The sequence below is a fragment of the Zeus faber genome (genome assembly GCF_960531495.2).
Source record: "Zeus faber genome assembly, chromosome: 16".
Lineage (NCBI taxonomy): Eukaryota > Metazoa > Chordata > Actinopteri > Zeiformes > Zeidae > Zeus > Zeus faber.
The window spans coordinates 1,812,799-1,823,787 of NC_137202.1; the positions used below are offsets into that span (position 1 = coordinate 1,812,799).

The 10,989-nt window shown below is 46.4% G+C and overlaps 1 protein-coding gene across 1 annotated transcript; it reads left to right on the forward strand.

Moving 5' to 3' along the window:
- The first annotated feature begins 328 nt into the window (after positions 1 to 328).
- On the forward strand, positions 329 to 10,644 carry trim8a (tripartite motif containing 8a). Its single transcript, XM_080017091.1, has 7 exons — positions 329 to 613; positions 1,229 to 1,833; positions 7,305 to 7,400; positions 8,252 to 8,485; positions 8,774 to 8,805; positions 8,913 to 9,028; positions 9,145 to 10,644. Exons 2-7 carry the CDS (start codon positions 1,264 to 1,266, stop codon positions 9,780 to 9,782), a joined length of 1,686 nt encoding a protein of 561 aa, XP_079873217.1. The 5' UTR covers positions 329 to 613; positions 1,229 to 1,263; the 3' UTR covers positions 9,783 to 10,644.
- Positions 10,645 to 10,989: the final 345 nt, after the last annotated feature.

The window sequence follows — 10,989 nt, forward strand, 5'->3', positions numbered from 1 at the left end:
AATACCCCAGAGGGTATTTTGTTGCTTTAAGCAACAAAAACAAAAAATATAAATTGTGTCATGGTATTTTTTAAGTATAAGCACTTCTGGGCACCACTCGCAACAACAGCAGCACTTTGTTCCTGCACTGCTGATGCATTTACTGCATATGGTGTTGGTCCAATGGTGGGCTGTCATACAAACCCTCCCGCTCTCAACAAGACTCCTCCCACTCTGCAGAGACCCCTCCCTCTCCCCACAAACCCCTCCCATCCACTGCAAATGACCCGCCCCTTATAGGGGTGCCCCCTCCCCCTTACCGATCAGCTTTATGACGGGTCACGTTATCCGGGAGGGGACCAGTGTGAGCACGGCCAGCGGGCTCCCGAGTCGCCTTCCGCGGGGACCAGCCTTTCGATATAGTCCGGAGAATCCGAGGGCGACTGAGCCGGCAACGGCACGCCGACATCTGGGTTCGATAAGCCGGCTGTGAGTGCGCCGGACGGTCCGCTGAATAACCAGGAAGGACCGATCGCTCCGGAAGTCTGGAGCGGAACGCGGAGATCTCTTCGTCCGTGGACTGTGCGATCCGGGTGCGTGGGAGCCAGCGGACGACATGGAGAATAAATAGTTGGTAACGTTGCCTTTTATTTATCAAAACAAAGCTCAAGTGGTTCATTCAGAAACTTGAATGTATTTTCGCCGATGGTCGACCGTGTAATCTCCGTATATTTTACGTTGTAGTATTATTATTATTATTATTATTATTATTATTATTATTATTATTATTATTATCCATTGTGATCCCGGAGCAAGTTGCCATTGGTTTAAAATGGTGGTGTGTTTAGTTAATTGCTTCTTGTGCATATTCATGTACTACTGAGCATGTATGGGTACGTACATTTGGTATAACCATGTACAGGAACGTTTTTCTGTGTATTTATTTGAGTCTATTTTGTGACGTGTGTTGTTGAGGCCCATGTTGGTCGAAATGCACTTAAAATAGATCTGACTTTATGGCAGTACTGCCTGCCTCTGTTTGATTGTATGGGAATTACATTTTCAGCAGGGTATTGATCACCTGTGATCTATAGGGCCCAAAGCATCCCGAGCCAACACAAGTGAGGCAGAATGTTTGTTTTTAGTATTCATTCTTTATTTTATATTATTACTGCAGATATAAGTTTAATGATTTTTTTAGATAATCATTTACTTTCTATTGCCTATTTTTTTTGTTATTGTTTTTTAGACACTGGACATCATATTGGATTTGAACCAAGTACCATGGATGAGGATTGGAAAAACTGCTTTGAAGAGGAACTTCTGTGTCCTATCTGCCTGAACGTGTTTGATGAACCCATCCAGTTGCCGTGCAAACACAACTTCTGCCATGGCTGCATCTCCGAGGCCTGGGCCAAGGAGGCAGCCGGCGTGCGCTGCCCCGAGTGCAACCACGAGTACGCACACAAACCGGCCCTGGAGAAGAACATCAAGCTGGCCAACATCGTGGAGAGGTTCAACGCCCTGAACACGGAGAAGCCCCCCGTCGCCCTGCACTGCATCCTCTGCCGGCGCGGTCCGCCGCTGCCCGTGCAGAAGGTCTGTCTGCGCTGCAAGGAGCCGTGCTGCCAGTCCCACATCCAGACACACCTGCAGCAGCCCTGCCCGGCGCCAGGGCACCTGCTGGTGGAGGCAGAGGAGCTGCGGGCCTGGAGCTGCCCCCGGCACGAGGAGTACCGGCTGTTCCACTGCGAGGACGAGCAGGTCGCTGTGTGCCAGTTCTGCTGCATCTCACACTGCGCCGGCCACAGGCACACGGTGCGGGACGTGGATGCTCAGCGTGCACACATGCAGGTAAAGGGCTCCGAGGGGCCAAGTTAGGACGACGGGCAGAGCGGCGGTGGTACAAAGTACACGCACACACACACACACACACACACACACACACACACACACACACACACACACACGGAAACATGCGCCCACACTGATAACGACCCCATGACACACGACCACATCTTGGTACCAATACCCCCCTTAAAACTCACTCACTCACTATTTAGTGATTTTGTACTGACTTCTTTAACGCAAGGCAAGTTTGTAAGTACAGCACATTTCATTCATGCAGTAAGGGTAATTCAAAGTGCATTACATAAGACACAAAATAGTAGGCATAGTAAAAAAAAACAAAAAAAAAAAAAAACCCTGAAGGTCAATATACAACTTAAAGCAGGAGGCCCTCACTTGACTGGTCAAATATAAACATCTTGAGCCTGGATTTAAAAGTAGTAGTTGGGGCGAGTGTGAGATTCCCAGGTATCTGTCAGTAGATCTGGTAGATTTTTGTCACATATGAGGCGTCTTTTTAAAACCGCTCGGAACGGGGGCCCCTGGGCGAGGACTACTGAACCACTCTCCTGTTAACCCCTTGCCTTCCCTCGAAGAAACCGCAGCTTTATGTCAAGGGAGAGTGAACTCTGACACATGTCAGAGCTCACTCGCCCATTTTTTTTATTAATCTTAACTCATATTCCATATTCAAAGGAGGCTTTACCCTGGAGTGTCTCTCTTCCTAATACACGGTTTTGCAATTCGTCGATAGGAGGCAAGCGAGACCCAGTTTGAGACCCTTGATGAATCCACCGCAGTGTGATTAGATGCTGATTGCGTGTGGGTGACATGTGATTACACCGTCGCCAGAGCAGTGTTCAGACGCCGCTCTACGCTGTTAAAGTCTCAGGAGGAGGAGGAGGAGGAGGAGGAGGAGGAGGAAGAAGAAGAGGAAGAAGGAGTGCAACTCGAACGAAGGCCAGAGCACTCTAATATAATGTTGAGCAGAGGGGACAGAATTCGGTCAAATAATCTTGTTTTTAAAAATGTGGTTTGGGAAGGGTTGGCCTCAACCACTCTCCTCTCCACTCTCTACTCTCCTCTCCTCCCCCTGCTTTCCTCTCCTCACTCTCTTCGCTTCCCTCCTCTCCTCCCTCCTCCTCCTCTTTTCTCCTTCCCCCCCTCTCCTCTTTTCTCTCCTTCTCCTTCCCTTTTCTTCTCTCCCCTCTCCTCTTCCCTGATAAACTCTCCTCTCCTGTTCTCTCCTTGCCTCTCCTGTCTTATCCTCCCCGCTCCTTCCCCCTTCTCCGCTCTCTTCTCCTCTCCCCCTTCTCTCCCCCCCTTCCATTTTCCTCTCCTCTCCTCCCCCTCCATCTGCCACTCTCTCTCTCCCTGTCCCTCTCTCTCTCTCTCAGGGTGATATTTTGCTGATAGTAACGACCCTCTTTGACATATAATGGACGCATGCAACATTTCCAAGCACCGTGTTGATCGCCACATTCTACACGTCTGTCCGTCCGTCTGGAGCCTTTATTGCAACCCTTGCCCCAGTTTGGAGCTATTATTGGGACAAAAGATGTCTGTTCAGCCCTTTCCACAGCTGCTCTACACACAAACACACACACACAAGCGCGCGCACACACACCCATTCCTGTGTTGTTTCCCAACTTCCTGCTTGAGCAGGGTGACTGGAGTCATCTAGGAGTCAGACTGCGGAGCCTCTCCTTCTTCGTCCTCCTCTTCCTCACTCCTCGCTTTGAAAAGGTGTGTGTTCTGGTTCGTATCTGGATTTCACAATATGATACTTTAACAGCTTGGTCCAAATTGCATCAACATTATCGAGTAATGGAACGTTCTGTGGCGTTCAATGCCAAAGCTGGATAATCTTAATATCTTCAGCGTCATTGAGGCAAAGAATTAAAGCTCACGGTTTGTACCGATGTAATACAAGCAAGTCTTTTCTTTCTGTTGAAAGGGAATTTATTTAAAGCCGAGCAGAGATGTTTTGGGTATTTCTGGGAGCCGCGGTCCTGTTTCTCCCTCCCGGCAGAAGGATAATATTCAAGAACGTAGTATGAGCTGTAGAAATATGTCAGACCTTTCACAGTGTTTTATAGGACGGCCTCCGCACGTTGCTTCCCACTGTGGGTTTCTCTCTCTTGAGAAAACTTGTCTATTCGGGTGAAAGAATTTGGATTCCCCTGGCGCTGCGGGAACTGCTGATTTGACAAACAGGCAAAGGGGATAAATGATCTTGGCTATTGCTCATATCTCTGGTTATCTCTGCCTCTTTTTGCTCCTGGGGGACAGTTTCACAACATTCCACCGTGGGCATGGCCATGAATTCCAAATGAGGAGTTACAGTGTGAGTAATATCACAGTCGTTTCAGTCGGTGGGGGATTGGCGGCGCAGAGTGCGTGGAGCCTTCCCCGCTCACGCCTCACCTTTAGGCAGGAAGCCATTTTCTCTGGAGGCCTGGGCGATCTGCTGCTCCTGGTCCATGGTTCGGGATGTGAGTCAGAAAGGAGGGACGGCCAGTGACGTCAGATGTGGGGAAGAATCGTCTGCTGATTGTGAAAGAGGCCTCTCTGTTCACAGAGCCTGAGACTCCTCATTTAAACATGAGCTGCAACGTCTAGAAACCGAAACAGGACATTAGGGAAAGTGATCATTGAGCGGGGTTTAATCTTGATAAGGGTTGGTTTTCACGCCGCCAGAGAGAGCGACAAACACACTGAGGAGAATGGGCTGTTCTCCAGGTGTACGGGACAATGGGAATATAGAAGGGAAGACAAGAATAGAGGGGGAGAGAGAGAGCGAGAGAGAGAGACACCTTAATGTAGTGAAGTGGAGACCAGGCCACAGCATAAAACCTGGAGGTTTTTAGTTTCGGAAGCAAGGAGTGAGAGTCATAGAGGAGTCAATGGAGGTGCAGGTTTCATGCGGGACACATTTGCCGTCAGCAGAGTTCACATCAAAGCAGGAGCATAGAAGTTCAAGACCGTCGAAAACACTCACTCACACTAAATAGTTTCCTGGTTACTCCCACAGTCGGCATGGCAGCCAATAAGACGGAGAAAGAATGCTTTATGGGAAGTGTCAATGGTGCTTTCAGGCATATTTGACTGGACTGCTTGACTCATAAAGTGTGTGTGTGTGTGTGTGTGTGTGTGTGTGTGTGTGTGTGTGTGTGTGTGTGTGTGTGTGTGTGTGTGTGTGTGTGTGTGTGTGTGTGTGTGTGTGTGTGTGTGTCATTGAACTCACTTTGTTATGAGATGGTCGAACAGGACCGGGGGAGGTCGGGGTCTTGGGGAAATAGATATTGATTCATATCAAGTGACCTAAGGAAGGAGGAAGTTGAACACTGAAGATAAATACCAGGGATGGTCCTGGAGGTTTCGGAGTGTGAGAATCAATGCCCAGATCACTGACCCCACAGCGGTGGGTGTGGCTCGGTAATGAAGTGCTCAGTTTCAGTAATGTTTTTATTTTCTGTGGTAGACAAAGGAAAATGCAGGTGTGTAATGTATTGGATTCATTAAACTGTGTGAGAGTGTGTGGAGCAACAGGTATAGAGACCTGGGAGACGTATGGACGTGGAGAAGATTTGACTCCATCGCACATGTGATTTTGTGATGTGGGCCCTGGTTCCGCAGCCGAGGGGCGGCCGCGTTCCCCCCCAAAAACAAAATCTGACAAGGGTTGGTCAAACACCATCTGGAAATACTGGTATATTTTCTAACGACAATCATACATGTATATTTTTCTTACATCTAGTTCTCTTTATTTTTATGTATGTATGAATGTACTGTATGAATGTACTGTACTGTATGTATGTATGTATGTATGTATGTATGTATGTATGTATGTATGTATGTATGTATGTATGTATGTATGTATGTATGTATGTATGTATGTATGTATGCGTTTAATAATTTTTTTCTGAATTTTTTTTTTTTTTTTTTTTTTTTTTTTTTTTTTACACAACCTTTGGAGTTTCGCCCTTTTATCGTTTCACTGCACTTATATGACTGCAAGTGACAAATAAAAAAACAAATCTTAAATATAAACATTTAGGTAATTAATTATGCGGCCAATGAATTGAAAATCAATTCATAGACTTCTTTATTTTTGTGGATACTTTAACATGTGAACACATATTGAAATATACACAAGCAAATAACAAGGGCGCAATGTGCATTTTCATAAAATACATTCCATTATGATGTGTTTTTTTACAAGATTAATCTCTGTGGGGAAATCCAGGTGTTACAGCAGCAAGAGAGAAAAAAAACTCAGTCAAGAAAGGCATAGAAGTACGATTGCGATGAAAGTAAAAATAGTATCAACATATCATGGGAGCCCAATGTAGCCAAATGGCAGTAATGCATAAGTCAGTACTGGTAGTATAAAGCAGCGGTGTCACAATACTGTGCAATGGTATATTGTGGTTATATTGGTAGTGTATATTATTGTATGGTGGTAATAGTTATATTGTTTTTCTATTATCCGATAATGGACCTTAGTGACGACACGCGTGGTGTTGCAGAGTTAAATGGAAGAGCTCCGGTCTGCAGCCAGTTGTTGTGTGAGTGCTGGGGGCAGCTGAAGAGGCCTGTTGCTGCGATACCACAATGTGGCCGCTCACCAGCGGAATGTCCCATTTGTCTCCCTACTTCTATTTATCTAATTTTTATCACTATCTTTTCCCCTGCCGCTGTCATTCTCCTCTCTCTCATACTCTCATATTCGGCTCCTGCTTCTATCTGGCCAACCCCAGTGTTGTGCACACAGACATGACAATCTGTCACTGACACACAGGCCAAAGCAAACAATGGCAGAGAGAGGGAGAGAGAGAGACGCTTTGTCGCCATGACAGCGGCAGCTTTTTTCTCATTTGGGCATGGTGCCTTTCCCATGCACGAGCAGTTCATTAGAAGCCATACCTGCCCTCGCCTGGTCCCCTGCTCGCTGTCCACTTCTGACAGCAGATTGATTTCCTTCTACACCAGGTGGAGAGAAGGATTATGTTCCCTGCGCCTTTGGCATTTCCTCCCTGATTCAGATTGGGAGGCTCAGAACACAGAGGAGCTCGGCAACATCAGATCCCCTGATGCCGGATGAATTTAGAGACAATATAATTGTATTTATCAAGTCTGTTGCTCCGTTAGCTGTTGCTTAGTTTCCCCTGACAAAAACATGATTGCATGTGTTTTTTGGTATTTTTGCTGGCAGCTGCTGTTCCTTCAGCCCATTCAGGATTGTGCAGGAAGTTTCCCAAATACTGGTCAGATCGGCAGAGGTCACAGAGCAGGCCGAGCTCTGTGTCTGTGTGTGTGTGTGTGTGTGTGTGTGTGTGTGTGTGTGTGTGTGTGTGTGTGTGTGTGTGTGTGTGTGTGTGTGTGTGTGTGTGTGTGTGTGTGTGTGTGTGTGTGTGTGTGTGTGTGTGTGTGTGTGTGTGTGTTGATCTTTTCCTTCGTTCATCTTTCCACAGAACTCGTTGATGAGGCAGCAGGAGAGACTGGACGGGCGTGTGCAGAACATCAATGAGCAGCTCTGTAAGCTGGAGTCCGACAAGACACTGGTGAAGGTACGCAACTATCTGTCAATCATTTCAGTTTAGTTAGTGTGTGTGTGTGTGTGTGTGTGTGTGTGTGTGTGTGTGTGTGTGTGTGTGTGTGTGTGTGTGTGTGTGTGTGTGTGTGTGTGTGTGTGTGTGTGTGTGTGTGTGTGTGTGTTCGGTCCTTGGTCACACCAGAAACTGTTTGAAAATTGGACGGTTTCAGTGTGGCTGCTAGATGTATATTTATATATCTGACTTTCTGTTTTGTATTTTTTCTATTTCTTGGATATTTGTATATATTAGACAATTAAATAAAAAACATATACATATATATATTTTTACAATTTTATTAATATATTTATTCTCCATTCGTTTTGGACTGTTAGGTTTTTTTTTTTGTTGTTTTTTTTATGCTAATCGTATGTAGTGAAACACCAAACCTCACGAGAACAAAAACCTCATATATGTAACTGTGTCTGTAGGCATAAACTGGTTCTGATTCTGATGTTGGTTGGCTAAACAGTAAAAATTAAGTTTCCTTATGTTTATAAGGAAACTTTCACCATTGGTTCCACCTAATGATTAAAACCATGTTTATTTCAAGTTATAGTTTTCTGGCGAAGCAGAACTTTTATAAAATAGGATATTTCACTGTTTTTTTTTGGGTTTTTTTGGATCGCCCCTTCAAAGGGCAACACAGCCAAAGCTGCGTTGCTATTGGTTGATATCATGTGTCAAAATGAAGGTTTAATTCTATGACAACAACAATTGCATTGGGAAACAAATCTAAATAATTTAGCAATTTTAATAAATTCAGTGTTAAATTTTGCAGGTGTGTTGTGACATGTGATGTGTCCCCCATCCTCTCCTCTCCACAGGACGCGGTGTGCGAGCTCAAGGAGCGTGTGAGGGCCCAGTACCGCCGGATGCAGGCGCTGTTAGATGAGGACCTAAGTGAGACCATCCAGCTGCTGGACAATGCTCACAGTCTGTATCGGCAGAAGAACTCCCTGCAGGCTTTGCAGCTCAAGGAGCGGCGGCAGGAAGCGGACAAGCTCAAGAGCTCCGCGCAGATGTTCTACCACAAAGCAGAGAACATCAGTTTTATGAAGGTGGAGACCCGCCACGTTTACCACCTCTGCATCTCACGCTCTTTATTTGCTAAAGTGTATGTTGAAGAATCTATACGTGAAGAACATTGTAATTCACTCAAAAGAACAAATGCATGAATGATTTCAAACATCAGTTGGTGTTGCCTGATGAGAGGCCTTCAACTATGTTGTGTTGGTAAACTGCCAAACTGTGATCGCTGTAGCTGTACATCACCTCTTGTATAAGTTTATGTTTGATAGCAGATGGACGATCTGAGTGACTTACCTGTAATCCCTTTGCCCTTTTAGAACACAAAGCCTTATCAGCTGTTAATGGACAGGTAAGCACTTCTATTTCAGTTCATGGCGACCCTTCTGCTGCACATGACAGAACGCCTGTTTATGTGACTGTTTTTTTTTTGGGGGGGGCGGGGGGGACTTCTGGCAGGTCAACATGGTACCTAGGTAGTGGGCTTCCTCACCACAGAGTGGGCCAGCTCAACTCCCAACTCCTGCTGGCGGAGATCACAAAGAGAGAACAGAACCTGCGCAAAATGCTCGCAGGTGAGTCCGGGGGAAAGAGACGTGGAGATTATTTGAGTGAACTCCAATACCTCTACTCTTTTTGGGAGAATTAAAAGTTGTTGCGTCTTTCTGCCTTCTGTCCTTCCTCTGCTCAGAGCCATTCAGTGATTCGTGCATCCTTCAGAGTGTGCCGTCTCAGAGCGGCTGCGGTGGCCCCGGTTCAACACCAGAGAAACGTAAACACGCCACGGCCTTCCCAGAGGGGAACCCGGGCACCTCCATGCCTCAGGACCTTCCATCGCTGGCCTCTGGCAGCAAGAGGTCCTACCTGGGGAACCACGGCCAGCGCAGCTCCTCCTTGTACTCGTCTGGTGTCCTCTCCCAGGCATCTCACCCTCACCCCCATCCTCACCCAGGCCCGGGTCCTAGCCGGGCCCTCGACAACCCGGCCCACCACACAGGGACCATGTTTCCGGCCTCTCACTACGCAGCAGGGGGCCCGTCACAGCAGACCCTACTGCCGCAGTACGGAGGCAGGAAGATCCTCATGTGCTCCCTGGACAACTGCTGTTGCTCCAGGGTCCCCACCAGAGGCCGGCCCTCCTATCCGCCTTCGGACTCCTTCCCCTGGATGAGTTCTCAGGAGTTCACCTCCCCGGCCCCGCTGTCCACCGGCCAGCCGCTGCAGGGTCTGTCCATGAGGGACTGGATGGACGCGTCCCAAACCCCCAGACATCCAGACTTCTACGGTCTCTATGGGCAGACGGCGGCAAAGCACTATGTCACCAGTTAACAGATCACGAGTCACGAGATCTGGTAGTCGTTTAACTTCCTGTCGTTTAGATTTTTATTTAGATCCTTTTTGTTATTGGCTGACAGGGTGAGACTTTGTCCACTTTGTTCCAAACCCTGGCTTGCTGTATCAGACGCGCTGTCTCATATGAAGTCGGACTCTCCTCGAGGCTATACTTTTGGGGAATACCGCTGAATTTACTTTGGTTACACTCATTATTTCCATGTTTTAACAATAAGGGTCCGGCTGTGTGTGGCTGCCCTAAATATAAATCTGATGATATAATTGTTCCCCTATGAGCTCTCAGGGACTAGGTGGTCCGAGCTCTCATGGTGGTCTGACGAAACAGGACACTTGTCAGGCAAATAATGTAGGGGGCCCGGGGACAGAAGCTCCACGACAATAACAAGAGTGATCCCAACATGACTTTTTCTATTTTCCTCTTTTTTCTGTTGTTTTTGTTGTTGATTTGATTTGAATGGTAGTGTTTTAAAGTGAACATGTAGTCTTAAATACATTTGAGCAGGTACATCTTAAAGGGGGAATTATTATTATTTTTTTTCAATCAAACACACGTGGGAGCGAGACTTGAGTGCCTGAAGACTGGTCGGCTCAGTGCTTTTTGGAAGTCTCTGGCCCTTGAATTCCTGTTAGTCGCTGAACACGTGCAGGGAGGCTCTCGGGGCACTCCAAACGTCCATGTGATGCGACAGAAAATACACATCGGACCACAAAATGCGCATCAGGTTTTCTCTTTGACCTTCGGACTTTTGACCTTTTGTACAAGATTACAACTAGACCAAAAAAAAATAAAAGGACGGTGAAAATATAAAAAAAAATAATAAACAAATCTATAATTATATTACAACTGTTGTATTTGGAAGTGTTATTTAAACATCTGAGTGGAAGACAAAATGTCAGACATTTTTCTTGTTTAAGCCTGATGTCTGTACTCAGAGCAGGAGTTTTGTTTGTTAAAGGGGAGTGGGTTTTTTTATTTTTATTTTTTTTTTGTTGGTTTTTACAGTGTGGGCGCACCGGTTCACGTTAAATACCTCTAAACTTCCTGTTCAGGAAAGTTGCACCCTGCCCGATATTAAGCCCACAATGTATTCACAGGCTCATATTTACTGTCTCGTAAAAAGCAGAAAGATGATGTGAGAGAACCATTTGGAAGACGGAGGGAGGGTGGCTGGACGACTGCAGA

What these genes read in the sequence shown, in the direction of transcription:
- trim8a (XM_080017091.1), top strand. Translation starts at nt 1,264, where the DNA reads ATGGATGAGGATTGGAAAAACTGCTTTGAAGAGGAACTTCTGTGTCCT. An exon ending in CTCAGCGTGCACACATGCAG is followed by an intron (nt 1,834 to 7,304) that starts GTAAAGGGCTCC and finishes ATCTTTCCACAG; the next exon opens with AACTCGTTGATGAGGCAGCA. An exon ending in CCGACAAGACACTGGTGAAG is followed by an intron (nt 7,401 to 8,251) that starts GTACGCAACTAT and finishes TCCTCTCCACAG; the next exon opens with GACGCGGTGTGCGAGCTCAA.